The 18,689-nt window shown below is 34.4% G+C and overlaps 1 protein-coding gene across 6 annotated transcripts in view; it reads left to right on the forward strand.

Moving 5' to 3' along the window:
* MKLN1 (muskelin 1) overlaps nucleotides 1-18,689 on the forward strand; it is a 376,455-nt gene that overhangs the window by 279,324 nt on the left and 78,442 nt on the right. For all 6 annotated transcript variants that reach the window (XM_073009344.1, XM_073009343.1, XM_007982951.3 and 3 more), the window contains 2 exons: nucleotides 5,095-5,204; nucleotides 7,105-7,297. In XM_073009344.1, the coding sequence (XP_072865445.1) occupies nucleotides 5,095-5,204; nucleotides 7,105-7,297 (303 nt within the window). The remainder of the gene's footprint in view (nucleotides 1-5,094; nucleotides 5,205-7,104; nucleotides 7,298-18,689) is intronic.

Below are 18,689 nucleotides of genomic sequence, written 5' to 3' on the forward strand. Positions count from 1 at the left end.
CAGATGGCTCGAAGGGTTTACATTCTGATTCATAGTCACAATAACAGCTGTATGAGGAAATCAGGGGTAGGTAAGGGCAAAAGGAGGTACAGGGTCTTGGAAGGATTCAGGGGGAGTCTTGGTTTTTGGTAAATGGAGAGATGTGGATTTTTGTAAAGGAGTCAGCTGCAGCCTGGATGATTGTGGAGACTTCAGAGAGCGGCTTTTGCTCTGGCTGGATGTAGCGTGAATTCTGAGCATGAAGTCTGAGTATTAAGTCCAGGAAGCCCTTTAGGAGAGCATGTGGAAAAGTGACATTTTAGAAGTGTACTATTAAGAGGAAAATTAATATAATAATAATAGGTAACAGCTAACAATTATTGAACACTTAGTATGTGCCAGTTACTGTGCTAAGTATACTTATGTCATTAAATCTGTAGTAGAATAGTAGATGCACTATTTCAGAATAGTTAATCTTGAATTTTTAGGATCTCTCAGAACCTCTTTTTTTTTTTTTTTTTTTTTGAGATAGAGTTTCGCTCTTGTCTAGGCTGGAGTGCAATGGCACGATCTCGGCTCGTGGCAACCTGCTACCTCCCATGTTCAAGCAATTCTCCTGCCTCAGCCTCCCAAGTAGCTGGAATTACAGGCATGCGCCACCATGCCCAGCTAATTTTGTATTTTTAGTAGAGACAGAGTTTCTCCATGTTGGTCAGACTGGTCTTGAACTCCCGACCTGAGGTGATCCACCCGCCTTGGCCTCCCAAAGTGCTGGGATTATGGGTGTGAGCAGTGGCAGGGGCTTGCTCAGGTGGCACAATTAGAGCTCACTGCAACCTCCAGCTCCTGGGCTCAAGCCATGTTCCCACCTCAGCCTCCCTAGTAGCGCACCACCACACCTGGCTAATTTTAAAAACAATTTTTTTGTAGAAACTGAGTCTTGCTGTCTTGCCCAGGCTGGCCTTTTTATGAAAAAAGGTGACACACAGGGATGTTGATTATATTCATGTCTGATTGTCCTGTGGGGAAAAGCTGAATCCTAGAAAACAAACTGCTAGCCTTGGGATATGTATTAGGAGTTTCTAGTTCTTTTATTTGATGAGGGAAGCGTCTTTTATTAGGGAACAAAAACATGTGCCTGGAGCTTTAATTCACTTTTAGATTTCTTATAGTATTCTATATGCATTATTAGTATTGTTAATGATATCAAAAATCACTGGCATTTGAAGTGAGTGGACATGTTTCTGCTCATTTTTTACATTCCCTTTTAGTCTTGAAAATTAGTTATATTGTTTATTCATCTGTAATATATATGCCCTTTGGTGAGATAACTTCATGATTTGCCTCCTTCCTCTAAAGGTATTCTTTAAAGGTATTAAAAATTATAACTAATTTTATTCTAGAAATATTTCTATTGAACCATTGGGTAACAGAATAAATTTCACTGCAAGTGTTTTAAAAGGTTTTTGTTTTGTTTTGTTTTTTAAGAGACAGTGTCTTTCTCCGTTACCCAGGCTAGAATTTAGTAGTGTGGTCATAGCTCACTGTAACACTGAGCTCCTGGGCTTAAGTGATCCTTCCATCTGGCCTCCCAAGTAGCCAGGACTACAGGCACATACTGTCATGCCCAGCTGATTTTTAATTTTTTTTGTAGAGATAGGGTCTCAGTATGTTTCCAGGATGGTCTTGAACTCCTGGGCTCAAGTGATCCTCTTGCTTCCGCCTCCCAAAGTGTTGGGATTACAGACGCGAGCCACTGCACCAGGACCAATAAATGAATTCTTAATGAGACTTGGACCTGGAAATCTCTAATATTTTATGTCTGGTGACATATATAGACTATATTCTTGGTGCTTTTTGAGTTTAGAATCATATTTTATTCTGACTCTTATATTACTTGATGGTTATTGCTATGTGATTTAGTAGATAAACTTTTAAATGACACTTCTGCATAAAGAAATAAACACTAAAACAATAATGATAATTTAATATTTGTTGTTAAAAAAAAACTTTTTGAAATGTGTGTGGTTTACATACATAAACAAAGGCATATTAAATATCCCAGCAGTACTTCATACAGTCTCATGACTGGTTGCTACTGCCTGTGTTCTTATTCACACAGCTTCCTTTATATCAGTGGTGCCCAACCTTTTTGACACCAGCAACCAGTTTTGTGGAAGACAATTTTTCTATGGATCCAGAAGTAGGGGCAGGGTGTGGCAGAGAGATGGTTTTGGGATAAAACTTTTCCACCTCAGATCATCAAGCATTCGATTCTCATAAGGAGTGTGCAACCTAGATCCCTTGCATGTGCAGTTCACAGTAGAGTTTGCACTCCTGTGAGAATCTAATGCCAGTGTTGATCTGACAGGAGGCAGAGCCCAGGCGGTAATGCTCCCTCATCCGCTGCTCACCTCCTGCTGTGCGGCCGGGTTCCTAACAGGCCATGAACCCATACAGGTTTAGGCCTGGGCGTTTGGGACCCCTATTTTAGATGACAAAAATACATAAAAGTATCGTACCCCATATGTCTTGCTTATTCAGTTGGATATTGGAAATCATTAAGCCTGGTATCAGCTATTCTGGATATTCTATTTTGATGCTTCATTAAAACTCTACAAGTGTTAGTTTCTTAAAGATAGTTGCATTATTGATTCTGAAACTGCATCAGTGAATCTATTGCTACATTAAAATTCACTGGTCTATCTTGGACTTTTTAGCCAGGTGTGATTTTGTAACATTCATTGGTTATTTAGAAAATAACCTGAATGATACAGATTTCCCAAATGTTGAAACACTTCATTATATAATATTTTAAAAATCACATTTATTAATATCACAAGTAATCTCATTTTAAAAAATCTAAGTGTTGGGAATCAGTTAAGCTCACAGTAGTGGGTACTTATTTTCCAAAATTCTAATTTTTCTCTTGAAAGTTTGGTTTTTATCCTTGACAGCAAATATCATTAATTATTTTCCTTGAAATGACATGTAAATGTTTGGCAAATACCCAAATCTAAATAATCATAGGTTGTCTGTTTTTCTTTCAAGAATAAAATGGCAACCCATGAAAAATAAATTGGTTTTTAAACTAACAACTTGAATAATTGTACAGGTCCTTTCCTTGAGATAACCATTGTGCTTTGGTATACAACAAAAATGCTTTATATGCAATTCTCATTTTGTCACACAGGATATTAAAAAGATGTGTACTTAATGATGGGAGTTTAATAAAATTTTCTATGCCATCGGTAAAATTTTATTTTATTTTATATTTATTTATTTATTTTTATTGCCAGTGTATGGTGGTGAGGAGTACAGTGCAATTTGTACTTACTGAGCACTACTAGTACTGTTTGGTGCCATTAGTTTGGTACCAAGGTGTCAGAAATTTTATACACCATTGCTTTTGTGCCATTAGTGCAATGTTGCTATTATTAAAAGGCTAGAAAACTGTTTAGTATGTTATTTTGAAAAATAGTTATTTTGAAAAATAACTAGTGTTGTTACTAAAAAAAAAAAAAAAAAAATAGTTTTGACTACATGGGACCTCCGGAAAGACCATTGGAATTTTGATTGACATGATGTTAAATTTATAATTAATTGGAGAAAACTACACATTTACAACGTTGAGTTTTCCTATATAGGAACATAGTATGTTCTTTCATGTATTCAATTATTCACTACAATTTTATATTTTCTTATAAATATTGTGTATTTTAAGTTTATTCTGAGATATTTTCAGCTTTTTGCCATTATAAATAGGACTTAATTTTGAGTTATATTTTCTAATTGGTTATTGTAGGTATAGGAAAAGTTGATTTTTTGTGTTTACTTTGTTTACAAATAAAAAGAAAAGTTTTTCAATTGAAAATATATATATATGTTTTTTGGGTTTTTTTGGTTTTTTTTTTGTTTTTTACATTGAGACAGTCTTACTCTGTTGCCCAGGCTGGAGTGCAGTGGTGCAATAGCAGTTCACTGCACCCTCTGCCTCCTGGGTTCAAGCGATTCTCTTTCCACAGCCTCCCGAGTAGCTGGGATTATAGGCGCATGCCACCATGCCTGGCTAATTTTTTCTATTTTTGGTAGAGACGGAGTTTCACTGTGTTGGCCAGGCTGGTTTTGAATTCCTGGCCTCAAGTGATCTCCTGCCTCAGCCTCCCAAAGTGCTGGGATTACAGGTGTGAGCTACTGCTCCTGGCTCTCTTGAATTTTTTTAGGTAGACAGGTCATCTTTAAATTACAATTCGTTTTTCTTAATTTGTTTGTTTGTTTGTTTCCTTATTGCGCTGGCTGAGACCTCTGATTAGTGTCGAATAGTAGACATATTGGACCTGTTTGTCTTGTTCTGACTTGAGTGGGAATACTTAGTATTTTCCCATTAGGTTTAATTTTTAAGGTTTTTGATGCTTTTTAAAAAAATGTAGGTAAGGAAATTTTTTATTGCCTTATATTGTTTATACATTGAGGGTTTAAAAATAATAATGTATTAAAGTTATCAAATATGTTTTTTCTTTTATTTTGTTAACGTGGTACATTATATTGATATAGCTTGTATTATTTATTGAACCATCATCTTTCCATTCCTGGAATGAGATCTATCTGGTTACAATGAAAATCTGATTGAATTTTTTTGCAACTTTTCTCCTTTTAATTTGTATTTAAATATGTATTCATAGCTGCGATTGGCCTTAAGTCTTTTTTCTTCTGATTTGGATTTCAGGGTTATGCCACTGATAAATAATTGAACTTTCAGTCTCTTTCAATGTTCTGATGTAGGCTAAATTCTGAAGTAATTTTTTGCTGATTGTACATTTGGTAAAATTTACCTGTTAAATCATCTAATTCTGGTGGCATTTATTTGAGGGTGGACATATGAACATTTTTAATTTATCTTACAGTTTTTTTATTAACTAAGGAAATCTTAGGTTGGCATGGGTCATCTATTTCGTTTTACTGTTGTAGCCTTAGCACCATGCTAGTCATATAAAAGATGCCCAGAAAATTTGTTGAATGAATCCTTATAAGGTTGAATAGTGCTTTTACTTTGCTAAAGTTTTATTTGAACTGTGTTAATATTTTTCTTCTTCTTTTTGTTTCTTCTTCTTAAAGTTCCACTCTTGTCCTGGGGACCCAGCTTTAACTTTAGCATCTGGTATGTTGAACTTAGTGGCATTGATGATCCTGATGTAGTACAACCTTGTCTCAACTGGTATAGCAAGGTAGGACTGTATTTTAAATCCTGACTTTAATGGCTATAAAAGGAGAAATATGTCAATCTCTTATTCATTGAGAATAATTTAAAATATTCAAAATAATAATAACAACAGTTAGCTAATGTTTTATTAAGCACTTCCAGTCTGCCAGCTTTTAAGCGATCCTAATAACTCAGTTTGTCATTATCACTCTATGAGACAGGTGCACTTATTATCCCTATTAGTTTATAGATGAAGAAATGAAGCACAGAGAGATTAAATAGTTTGCCTAGGATCACACAATTGTAAAGTGCTTGAGCCAGTGTATGAACTCAGGCAGTTTGGCTCCACAGTCTGCTTTTATATTATTATATCCATTTGACTCTAAATTTTGTTTTTTTAAACTTGTATTCATATAAATACTTAAAACATAGTTTTTAGTGGGATAGTTTTGCAGTCTGATGGAAAATTTAAGATGTGGATGTGATTTAGACTCCTAAAGTAGTCAACAGGGTTAAAAAATATTGCTATTTAATGTAACTGTAATATATATTGTTACATGGTAGTTATGATAAATCTTTTTTAGAGGCCAAGAGTAAGTTATAGTTAATTAATTATAATTAAGTTATTAATTAATAATAGTTAATTATAATGTGTAAGGATTAGATATTTAATGACCTTTTATTAGTTAAGAAGTCAGCTATCAACTGATTTGTGTTTCAGATCTTATACATCTTCCTAAATACATTTTTTTTTCTTGTCTCATTAAAGGGTAATGCCTATAAGTAAATCATTGTTGTTTGATTATCATGCAACATTGTTGTTTGATTATCATGTTGTTTGATTAGCATGTCATCTGTTTGTTTGAATAGTGGTATAGTTAGGAAATTTGACGTAGTCCCAGAATATACTCCTGAAGTTGAGATTTTTTTTTAAAAAATCCTTTTTATAAGATTGTATTTTTGGCATCTGTCCTATTAGGGGAAAATTTTAACAAATTAAGTGCCTGCTCTTTGGATTCCAGTTAATTGAGATGTCTACTTTATAGCTGCTTAATAGATGAGGTAGTTCAGGCTTAGAAAACAATTAAATTGGGCCAGGCGCAGTGGTTCTCACTTGTAATCCCAGCACTTTGGGAGACCGAGGTAGCGGATTGCCTGAGGTCAGGAGGTCGAGACCATCCTGACCGACGTGGTGAAACCCCGTCTCTACTAAAAATACAAAAATTAGCTGGGCATGGTGGCATGTGCCTGTAAGCTCAACTACTTAGGAGGCTGAGGCAGGAGAATTGCTTGAACCCAGGAGGCGGAGGTTGCAGTGAGCTGAGATTACGCCGCTGCACTCCAGCCTGGGAGAGAGAGCAATACCCTGTCTCAAAAAAAAAAAAAAAAAAAAAAAAAAATTAAATTTAGTCTGTTTTTGATGATTTTTGAGTCATAAAACATGTTTGTAAATTTGAAGTATCTGTATACTTGATACTTGTCATTCCAGTAATAGCTTTAAAACCAAAAATAGAAAGCATAATATAATTATATGTGAATTATTTCATGTTTTTTGTGCTCTCAGTGCCTGCATTGTAATGGGATAAATAGACACTATGGAGTTATAATTTTTACAATATTAAGTGGAGTTTAAGAAATAGGTGTTCTCCCTTTCTTCAAAGTTGAGACTCTGGAATTAGGTTTGGTTTAATAACTTTTGGCTACATACTTTGTAACCTTGGACAAGTTTGGAACAGGCCAAGTTTTAGTTTTGCTAGTTAAAAGAGCCAAATAATGATACCTAATGAATCAGGTTAGTACACCGCTTGGGACATAGTGTTAATAAATGCTCAGTGTAGATTAGTTATTTTTACTGTTGTTAACTGTTTCCTACAGTATCATCTAACCAAATCTCTTCTTTCCATACTTACTCTGTGTTCTAGTAGTACCGTGAACAGGAAGCTATTCGCCTTTGCCTAAAACACTTCAGACAACACAACTATACAGAAGCTTTTGAGTCACTGCAAAAGAAAACCAAGATTGCACTGGAACATCCCATGTTAACAGATATTCATGACAAGCTGGTGTTGAAGGGTGATTTTGATGCTTGTGAAGAGTTGATTGAAAAAGCTGTAAATGGTATGAAACTTAGATTGGTTATTAGGGTAAATTCAAGTACGTATGGGAAACTGTTTCTCAAAAAGAATATAGGCGTATGCCAGTTATTACTCTATTTTTTTTTTTCTTGTTTTTTTTTTACTCAATTAAAGATTATTAGCTCTTTGGATTAGGGACTTCTTTCATGTAAAATAGATCCATGATGTAATGAGACTTTAAAAAATGAAATATACTTGAATTCACATATAAATTTAAGTTGTCATCTTGGGAAACCGTGCACTTACAAATGATAACATTAACTAGCATTAAACTGTATCAGAAATAATATTTTGATATTGATAGCCAATATTTATTAACAGTGTAGTTTTGAGAAGAGGGGGCTAGATAATAAAAAGTGTTATCGATAAGCAATTATATGTAAGGAACAAGGAGATTTGTATTGAAAATAACTTCCTTATGGTGTGAATACTATATAATTGCCGATTTTCTTGTGTGACCTGTAATCTGGCTTTGAAAGAAATATGAATAGTTGAACATCTATATTATCTCCCAGGGTATTGACTTTGGAGGGTAACGCTCATTTGGATATTTAAGGTCTGATGCGTTTTGTTATTTAAACTAAAAAGGGACTCTGTTGCTTATAGTATGACATTTTTTTTTAATCTTCCACAGTAACTTTCATAGTGACAAAGAACAGAATAGTTGTACAATGTAAAACTTGTGGAATTGAATTTGGTGCATCTTTTATAGGAAGAAATAAGAAATAATACATTTTTCAGTGATTTGCTCTCATTTTCATTTTATCACAGTTATCATCTATTACTAGGTATTCATATTTATTAGATATTGGGTAGCTAAAAAAAACCAGACCTACACTGCTTTCTTTGAGTTTATAAATGTAAAGTTAATTTAAAATGAATTGCTTTGAGCTCCACTTTTTAAAATATGACAAATCTGCTTCTAAGCCTTGTACATTGTTATTGCTTACTTGATTGATGATGATACTTGCAAATAAATGATTGGTATGTTTGAAATTGAATGTATTTTGGAGTATAAACAAATAAAACACATAACTAATCTCTTACTAGACTTTGAAAAGCTACCAGTAAAAGTATATATGTGTGTGTATATATATGTATGTGTATGTATATATATGTATGTATGTATGCCATTTCTAGGAGTGAATTCTGTATTTTTTTTTAACCTCATAGGATAAGGGAGGCATAGGTAATTTTAGAGCTTTTTTGTTTGTTTCAGATATTTATCATAATCTTTTATGATAAATCTTCGTTTATTATTTTGTGAAGGGAAAGCAAAACAACAGGCACAGGCAACTCTATACAATTAATAAGCTAAAAACAGTTATATATTTTAAAGCTGTCTTTAGTGACGTACTCAGTTGGTTAAGATTAGCTGATAAAAATCTTGTGCAGTTTTAGTATCTATAGAGACTTAACTTATCCTTTGGCTCCAGAAAGGAACCAAGTTTAGAGAAATTAGTAGTTGCTCAATTCTTGAAACAGCCACATCATAGTTTTTGTACTATGAATACTATGGGCTCTCTAAACTGGCCTGGAATACTGTTAGTTAATAAACATTCCTTTCAGGGTTGTTCAGTTTGCTTCTGACCTCATTGATGATGATTTGTTGGACAAATAAGGAAGTAAACAGTGCAGAGTTTTTTGGCTTCTGCTCTATTAAAAACAGCAGAGAAGGACAAAAAGTTCCTGCCTGCTAAATAGGAAGATCTAGGGAATCAAAAGAATCTCTGTCAAGCTTCTTGTAATGGAGGATACAAAAGCTACTTTTAGTATTTTTAGTATATTACTTAGTATGATCTTTAAGTATTGTCTGTATTTTAAGAAAGCGTAAGGCTGTATTTATTTCTCTAATAGGCTTTTTATTTGTCTAGAAATATCACTGTATTTACATTTCATTTTATTATAGGTGATTTCAGAACCAATAATTGCTACTACCTCTTTGCCAATGCAGGATCCGGTGATGATAGGCAAAAGTAATCACCTAGGGACAGGAATGTTTTACTCAAACATGTAGAGATTGTACTAAAAACCTCCCTTTGCTGAGCTTATCTTTTTTTGCTATAGAAAGAGAATTTTTCTTTTATGAGATAAGGGAAGGATAAAGTTTAGTAAGGTAGTCATAAAGTTTCAACCTGAAATCTCTACCCTTCTCCCTCTGTCTTTCCCTGCTTCTTTCTTTTTTCTGTTATCCTGCTTTAAAAAAAAATCTCTCCACTCTTGTCTTTTGGATTGTGCAGTAATCGTTAATTATAGGCATATCTTGGAGATATTGCAGGTTTGGTTCCAGACCACTGCAATGAAGTGAATGTCACAATAAAGTAAGTCACACAAATTTTATTTCCTTTCCCTGTGCATATAAAAGTTATGTTTCCACTTTACTGTGGCCTGTTAAGGTACAGTCACATTATTTCTTTAAAAAAAATGCACATACCTTAACTTAAAAATGCTTTATTGCTTAAAAAATGCTAATGATCATCTGAGCCTTCAGTGAGTTACAGTCTTTTTGCTGGTAAAGGGTCTTGCCTCAGTATTGATGGCTGCTGGCTGATAAGGATGGTGATTGCTAAAAGTTGGGGTGACTGTGGCAGTTTCTTAAAATAAGACAAAAATGAAGTTTGCTGCATCAATGAGCTCTTCCTTTCACAAAAGATTTCTCTGTGTCATGCAATGCTGTCTGATTGCATTTGATCCACAGTAGAACTTCTTTCAAAATTAGAGTCAATCCTCTCAAACCCTGCTGCTGCTTTATCAGCTAAGTTTATGTAATATTCTAAATCCTTTGTTGTCATTTCAACAATGTTCACAGCATCTTCATCAGGAGTAGTTTCCATCTCAAGAAACCACTTTATTTGCTCATTCATAAGAAGCAATTTCTCATCCATTCAGATTTTATCATGAGATTGTAGCAGTTCAGTCACATCTTCAGGTTCTACTTCTAATTCTAGTTCTCTTGGTGTTTCTACCACATCTGCAGTTAACTTCTTCTGAAGTCTTTAACCCTCTCCACATCATCCATGAGGTTGGAATCAACTTCCTCCAAACTCTTGTTAATGTTAATATTTTTATCTCTTCCCATGAATGATGAATGTTCTTAATGGCATCTAGAATGGTGAATCCTTTCCAGGTTTTCAACTTACTTTGCCCAGATCCATCAGAGGAATCACTATCTGTGGCAACTATCGCCTTACAAAATGTGTTTCTTAAATAACAAGACTTTCTTGAAAGTCTAAATGACTCCTTGATCCATAGGCAGCAAAATGGATATGTGTTAGCAGGCATGAAAACATTAATCTCCCTGTATTTCTCCATCAGAGCTCTTGGGTGACATGTACATTGTTAGTGAGCAGTAATATTTTGAAATACATCTTTTTTTTTTTTTTCTGAGCAGTTGGTCTCAACAGTGGGCATAAAATATTCAGTAAACCATTCTGTACACAGATGTACTGTCATCTAGGCTTTGTTATTCCGTTTGTAGAGCACAGGCAGAGTAGATTCAGCTTAATTCTTAAGGGTCCTAGGATTTTTCAGAATAGTAAACGAGCATTGACTTCCACTTAAAGTCACTAGCTGCATTAAACCCTTACAAGAGAGTCACACTGTCCTTTGAAGCTTTGAAGCCAGGCATTGACTTCTGTCTAGCTATGAAAGTCCTAGATGGCACCTTCTTCTAATAGAAGTCTATTGGAATGTTTTGTCTACATTGAAAATCTGTTTAGTATAGTTACCTTCATCAGTGATCTTAGCTGAATCTTCTAGATAGTAATAACTTGCTGCATCTTCTATAATACATCAACACTTGTGGCTTTACTTTGTACTTTTATGTTACAGAGATGGCTTCATTCTTTAAACTTCATGGACCAACCTCTGCTAGCTTCCAACTTTTCTTTTGCAGTTTTCTGACTTCTGTCAGCTTTCATACACTTGAAGAGAGTTTAAAGCCATGCTTGAGATTAGGTTTTGGCTTAAGGAAGTGTTATGACTGGTTTAATTTATCCAGACCACTCTAACTTTCTCCATATTAACAATAAGTCTGTTTTGCTTTCGTATCAGTCGTGGGTTCACTTGTAATTTCCTTCAAGAACTTTTCCTTCTCATTTACAACTTGGTCAACTTGAGTGCAAGAGGTCAACTTTCAACGTATCTTGGCCTTTGACATGCCTTCCTCCCTAAGTTTAATTATTTCTAGTTTTTTATTTAAAGTGAGAGGTGTGTATTGAACACTTAAAGGCCAGTAAGGATATTAAGTGGCCTAATTTCAGTATTGTTGCATCTCAGGGAATAGGGAGGCTCAAAGAGAGGGAGAGAAATGGGGGAACTGCTGGTTTATGGAGTAGTCAGAATACACACATTTATTAAGTTCCTTGTCTTATAAGGGTGTAGTTCATGGTGCCTCAAAACAATTACATTATTAACATCAAAGATCACTTATCATAGGTGACTGTAACAGATATTACAATAATGAAAAATGTTGAAACGTTGCGAGAATTACTGAAATGTGAGAGAGACGCAAAGTGAAGAAATTCTGTTGGAAAAACGGCATCCATAGACTTCTTTCAATTTATTAAAAACACAGTACCTGTGAAGCGTGGTAAAGCAAAGCATTATAAAGGCATATGTATATTGAATTATCTTCATTGATTTTCTGTTTTTAATGCAATTTTGTATTCCTGTTACAAACCCTACTTGAAAATGGTGTCTTACTCTTTTCAGGTATTGTATTTGATCTGCCATATTTTTATGAAGTATTTTTGCATATATTTGTGTATGTAAGATACTGGTCTGCAGTTTTCTTATAATGTGCATGTCGTGTTTTGGTATCTTTTGGTGTGTTTGGGTAGTTCTAGCCTTATAGAATGAGGGAGGAATCTAAAAGTGTTTGTGTAGAATGAGTAGTAGCTTGGTAGAATTTACTAGTGAAGGCAACTGGACCTGAAATTACCTTTGTGTGGAGGTTTTTGTGTTATTTTGGCAGGGTGTCATTAGTTTTCGGACTTTGAAAATTTCCCTTATATACATTTAAATATACAAAATTTCCTCGGCCAGGCGCAGTGGCTCAAGCCTGTAGTCCCAGTACTTTGGGAGGCCGAGATGGGCGGATCACGAGGTCAGGAGATCGAGACCATCCTGGCTAACACGGCGAAACCCCGTCTCTACTGAACAATACAAAAAAAACTAGACAGGCGTGGTGGTGGGCGCCTGTAGTCCCAGCTACTCGGGAGGCTGAGGCAGGAGAATGGCGTAAACCCGGGAGGCGGAGCTTGCAGTGAGCTGAGATCCGGCCACTGTACTCCAGCCTGGGCGACAGATCGAGACTCCATCTCAAAAAATAAATAAATAAATAAATAAATAAATAAATAAATAAATAAATAAAATTTCCTCTTCTTGTTCTTTAGTTGTGCTATGAAGTATTTTTACTTTTGTTCAGTTTAGTATTCTCATTATGAAATGAATTGGCTTTTGGAAGAACCGTGGTTTTTAATTTACAAATTTGTGGAGGTTTGCTAGTTGTTTTCTTTGTTAGTGATTTCTGGCATAATTGCATAGGGGCCAGAGTGCATATCCTGTGTGTTTCCACTCCTTTGAAATTTAATGAGACTTGCTGTGTAGCCCAGCTTACTCAATTTTTATAAACATATCGTATATATTTGAACAGAATGTGAATTCTGTAGTTGTTGGAGCAGTGTTGTATATCTGTTCAGTTGGTCAGAGTTGCTAATCATATTGCACAAATCTTATCAATAAGAATTTTCTGATTCTCATTACTGAGAAAGATTTTAACACTTTCCACTATGATCATGGAATCGTATGTTTCCTATAGTTGGTCTAATTTAACTTTACATTTTGATGCCATGTTTTTAGTTGAAAACAAATTTTAAATTATTTTGAATTAAATCTTTTATTATGAAGTGCCTTTTTATCTCTACAAATATTTTTGCTTTAAGGTGTAAATTGTATTAAGATCTGTTTTCATTTCTTACTCGTATGGCATGTCTTTTTTTGTTTGTTTGTTTTTTGAGACGGAATCTCTCTCTATCGCCCAGGCTGGAGTACAGTGGCCGGATCTCAGCTCACTGCAAGCTCCGCCTCCCGGGTTTATGCCATTCTCCTGCCTCAGCCTCCCGAGTAGCTGGGACTACAGGCGCCCACCATCTCGCCCGTCTAGTTTTTTTTTTTGTATTTTTTAGTAGAGACGGGATTTCACCGTGTTAGCTAGGATGGTCTCAATCTCCTGACCTCGTGATCCACCCACCTTGACCTCCCAAAGTGCTAGGATTACAGGCTTGAGCCACCGCGCCCGGCCCGTATGGCATATCTTTTCCATCTTTTATTTTCAACCTTTATCCCTCTGAAGAGAAATATCTCTTATAAATTTTATTTAAATAAAACGAACTTATTTAAATAAAATTTTATTAATAAATCATTTGACTTATGATTAGTTTAGAAATTACAACAAGTATGCATGATTACCTTAACAAAATTGATCAGTGTCTTTTTTTTTTGAGACAGAGTCTTGCTCTGTCCCTCAGGCTGGAGTGCAGTAGGGCGATCTTGGCTCACTGCGAGCTCTGCCTCCAGGGTTCACACCATTCTCCTGCCTCAGCCTCCCGAGTAGCTGGGACTACAGGCACCTGCAACCACGCCTGGCTAATTTTTTGTGTTTTTAGTAAAGACGGGATTTCACCATGTTAGTCAGGATGGTCTCAATCTTCTGACCTCGTGATCCGCCCGCCTCGGCCTCCCAAAGTGCTGGGATTACAGGCGTGAGCCACCGCGCCCGGCCGATCAGTGCCTTTTCTCTCTTCCCATGTGAGGATTTAGTAGACTTTCAGCTTCATATTCTCACCTTCTAATTCATTATTCTATTGTTGTTGATTGCTCTATTGTTGTCATTTATTTTGATACCATGTTCGAAGACCCTATAAAATATTAGTCTTATATAGCAATTGTTCATTAATTTTGCCCAAATATTTACTGTTTTTTTCTCTTCATTATTGTTTGTGTCTTTAATCTTATATCTAAGATTATGTTCATTCCCTGTGCCATAAGCCCATCCTTTAGAATTTCTTCTATAATGCAATTCAACTCTCTCCGAATTGCTGACCTGAAAATTTTGTCTCCTTTCTAGGAGGATATTTTTGCTAGATGTAGAATTCCAGATTGACCCTGATTTTCTTGAAATACATTTTGAATATCATTCGACTGTTATTAATCAGCTTCCATTGTTTCTTTTGAGAGGTGTGCTGTCATTTTCAACTGCCATTTTTTAATGTAATCTTTTTCCCTCTGACTGTTTAAATATTTTATATTTTACATTAACAAGGCTGTCCGAAACTCCATTGTGGCAGCCCTGTTAACTATTGTCTGTTTTGGTTTTCTTTCAATTAAATATATGTTGCCTTAGTCTATCATTTCTTTTATTTTCTCCTTTATCTTTTTTAACTGCACATTTCTGTTTAATATTTTAAGCTTGTCTAAACCCTTTATCCCATTTCCACTACTATGTTATTTTTAGTGTCTCTTTCTTACACTTTGACCTTCAGTTCTGTGATATTTTCAATCTGTTCATTCCTCTTTTCTCTTGTCTCTGACAATTCAATTTTTGTTTCCTTTTGTTGTCTTACCGTTTCTTTTCCAACTATTTAGATGTCTCCTTTCCAACTGCTTATATCTCTAATCTGTACTCATGTTTCATAGAGAGAGTTGCTTTTTTTATTTGTGGAAAGGTATTTGGCTACTTTCATCTATTGCATGGCTATATTTTTCTGTTGAATCAGATTCATTGCTACTTTAAAAAATTCATTTCTTTTCCTTTTTATATTGTATAATTCTTGGGTTGATTCTTTTTTAACACTATTAATCTTTGAATGTGAATTTTTCCTATTTTTAGGAGCTTCTTTTGAGTTAGGAGGTAGGGTTGTGTTCCAGGATAGCAAGATTTTTCCTTTTTTCTCTTTAAGATTTTGTTTCTTAGTAATGCTCATAATGCAAAATCTCACTCTTTTTTGACCCTTTCCCAACTGCCAGACTCTTTTTCTGAAACATGGTTTTTTTTTTCATAATTTTTGCTCATTTATGCCTTTGTGCCTTTGTGTGTGCTGTATTTTCTTTCCGATTACTTTCCTTTTCATATAATTCAGTTCCAGTGCATTCTTCAAAGCCAACTCTTTCAAGGTATCTTCTTTCATTATATTATCACTGAATCACTCCTTCCTCTTCTTAACTCGTATTTGTCTTGATGCTATATTTCTCATTTTGTTCATAAAAGATTGTTAATTTTCTGTCAAGTATATTTCCAAACACTGTATCATTATCATCATCATCGTAAGTAACATATCTGAGAGCTTGACAATGTGCCATCTAGTCTCCTAGACCTTTTACATTAATTTATTTTTCATACTTACCTTCTAGGGTAAATATTGTTGTTATTTCCATTTAATATATGAGAATGATTAATTTGCTTAAGATGGTATATCTAGTAAGTGATAGAGCTAAGATTTGAATTCAGGTAGTCTGGTGCCAAGATCCATACTCTTTATCTCTAAGCTTTACTGTCTTAGTAAATATTTACTGGTTCAATGTCCTAATATTGATTATTATATTATTACTGGTATAATATCGGCCTTTTTTTTAGAATTTGGACAAACTGATGAAATTCGTTTCTTAAAAATTCTTTTTGATCTAATCATTCTTGAATGGTCAAAAAAGATTTTATGCTCTATAAGTTATTTACCTATGCATGCATTTTAAATTATTTCTTTTGTATATAATCTCTATTTTGGTGAAAAATCAAATTTGATAAAAGTTTGAATTTATCAAATATGAATACATATAACTAGGCAGCAGTACTATAATCTATGTGGATTTTTTGGGTTTTGTTTTCTTTTTAATTCTGGACAAGATATTTGAAATTTTTTTCCCTTTTGGTAAAAGCTTCCTAAGTCTCATTTTTAAATCATGTTGTGTGTGTGTAGGCAGGATTTCTGTGTTGCTCAGACTGGTTTTGAACTCCTGGCCTTGAATGATCCTCCTGCCTTAGCCTCCCAAAACACTGGAATTACAGGTCTGAGCCACCAGGCTGGGCCATCATGTGCTTTTTAAAGAGAGTATCCACTAGTATTGGAGAAAAAAACTGCTTGTGCTCAGTGAGGACTCTATGAAATATATTTAGTATAGTCATAATTATAGGGAAAAAAATGAAGTGATATTGGACCTGAGACTCTAGTTAAATAGTTTAAAAATTATTAACAACTAGTTCTTAGTGTGCTTTCTCCTAGTGATATTTAAATTTCTTTTGTATAGTTTTAATTTTATCTGACTGTTCTGATCTCTTGCTTTAGATTTTTGTCAAAAATAGACTTACAGAAATATTAGCAACTGCCTGACTTCTTCTTTAAACAGAAATAATTTTTTGAACTCACATGGTTCACAGGCATCTTTAAATTTCTTATTTACTAATTTGTTTCTGAGATTTTCAAACATTGTAATAGATGTCATATTTTTATAGATGAGAATGTCATTATTGTTTCAGTAGAGAGGCTGAGTTTTTTTGCTGAATTATATATCTAAAGCAAGCCTACCAAGGCAAAAGGCCTTATTGGCAAGGGTTTCCAAGAATTAGAAATAATAGGGAGCATGGAGATTATTTGGGATGTAGTAGTGTCAACTTTTTGTTTTTAGATTGTGAAAGTTGTAGGAAGTTCTTTTACATTAAAACAAGGTACTAAAAGCAATGCATTTTTTTAACCTTTACCCTGCTTTAGTGTTTATAGTATTTATTGACTTTTTGCAAGAATTTTGAAAAGTCTCAAAGGCAAAGAAGAAAGGAAATTTGTGCCTGTAGGATGGAGGTTTCCAGTTAAAGCCAGCTGAAAAGTCTTGAAAGCTGAAAGGGTTGGTTACAACTGAGCTTCATAATTACCCAGGAAAGAAAGATTAGGGGGAATGCTCTAAATTGCTTAGTCTCTGGTGAATATATAAATCACAGAAAACAGTTTTACTTTTAAATTGAGCCACATGACAGAGTTTATAGTAAAAGTCACTTTATAAATTACGCTATTTGGGTGCATGTAAAAGCTAGGGTTTGTAGCCTAAAAACTAAGGAAATGTTATTGTAGCACATAGCAAGAAGTCCAGAGGTAAGGTGGATTTCATGGTTGGTTGACTCAGTGATCATTTCTTTCTTTCTCTCTGCTGTGTCATCATTATAGAATTGACTACATTCTTGTACTTCGATAAATTGGCTTTAATATTTGTATACATTACATGCAGATATTCCAGAAGTATAAAAGTAGATTTTTCTTTTCTGTATGTCTCTTTAGAAGTAAGGAAAAATTGCCTAGAAGTCTCCCAAAAGATTCCTCATGTTTCATTAGCCAAAATTGGGTTCCATACCATTCTTAAACTAATCTTTGTTGAGGGCCACGGGAATAGGGCTTCATAATTATGTATGTATGTATGTGGGGATGTATGTAGGGAGTTCAGTCTCCATACCATTACATTAACTAGTTTAACAACTTAATAAGTAGATAATGAGTTTATTGATACAGCAGAATCAGGAGTAAGGAAAACGTAGTAGAACTTTAGTCCCAACTCCACCATTTAAGTAAGAGCTGTGTGGTTTTGGTTAAGTTTCTTACTTTTTTTAAATACACATTTCCAGGTTTATAAAATGGAGATGATAATGTGTATTTCATAGGATTGTTTTTAGAATTAAATGAGATGAGACAGCATAAATTCTAACATTTGCAAAGTGTTCCATAAGTATAGTTTTATTACTGCTGTTAGTACTTTTATCTTTATGTAGTTTTGTACTCAAAACTGTATAATAATGGAATTCACATGTTAAAGTTAGTGTTCCCTTTTCCTGAAAATGTATCAAGGACCTAGACCAAAGTTGTTGGAGCTCTATTTTCTTCTCTAGTTCTCTTGGATATGGGTGGCAAAAAGTACTGGCACAAAGCACTGTTGGGGGAAAGAGATTGGGATGCAATGAATCCATGTCATTATAGGATGTAAAGATTAAGAATTTCATAGTTGAAATAAAGACAAGTGGTGGGAGGTCACAAAAAGAAATTAAAATATAATTCTCCTAATCTTAGATTATCCTTTCCTTTTCCCAATTATATTTATAATAATGATAGAAATGATTTTTTAAAGATATATAAGATCTTTTTTCAATGAAGTAGCACATTTATACAGATTATTTATTTTTATTTTCTCCTGCTTCTATTTTGCAGCCTTAAATTGCCTTATGACTTTTTTTTCCCTCCCAGTTGACTCCCTTTTCCTTCTTTCAAGGTCTCTAACCCTTTGGTAATGTCACACACTTGTCCATTGATTGCAGCAATGACTTTGTATCTAATAGGTGCAGT

The sequence above is a fragment of the Chlorocebus sabaeus genome, chromosome 21 (genome assembly GCF_047675955.1).
Source record: "Chlorocebus sabaeus isolate Y175 chromosome 21, mChlSab1.0.hap1, whole genome shotgun sequence".
NCBI classification, from domain to species: domain Eukaryota; kingdom Metazoa; phylum Chordata; class Mammalia; order Primates; family Cercopithecidae; genus Chlorocebus; species Chlorocebus sabaeus.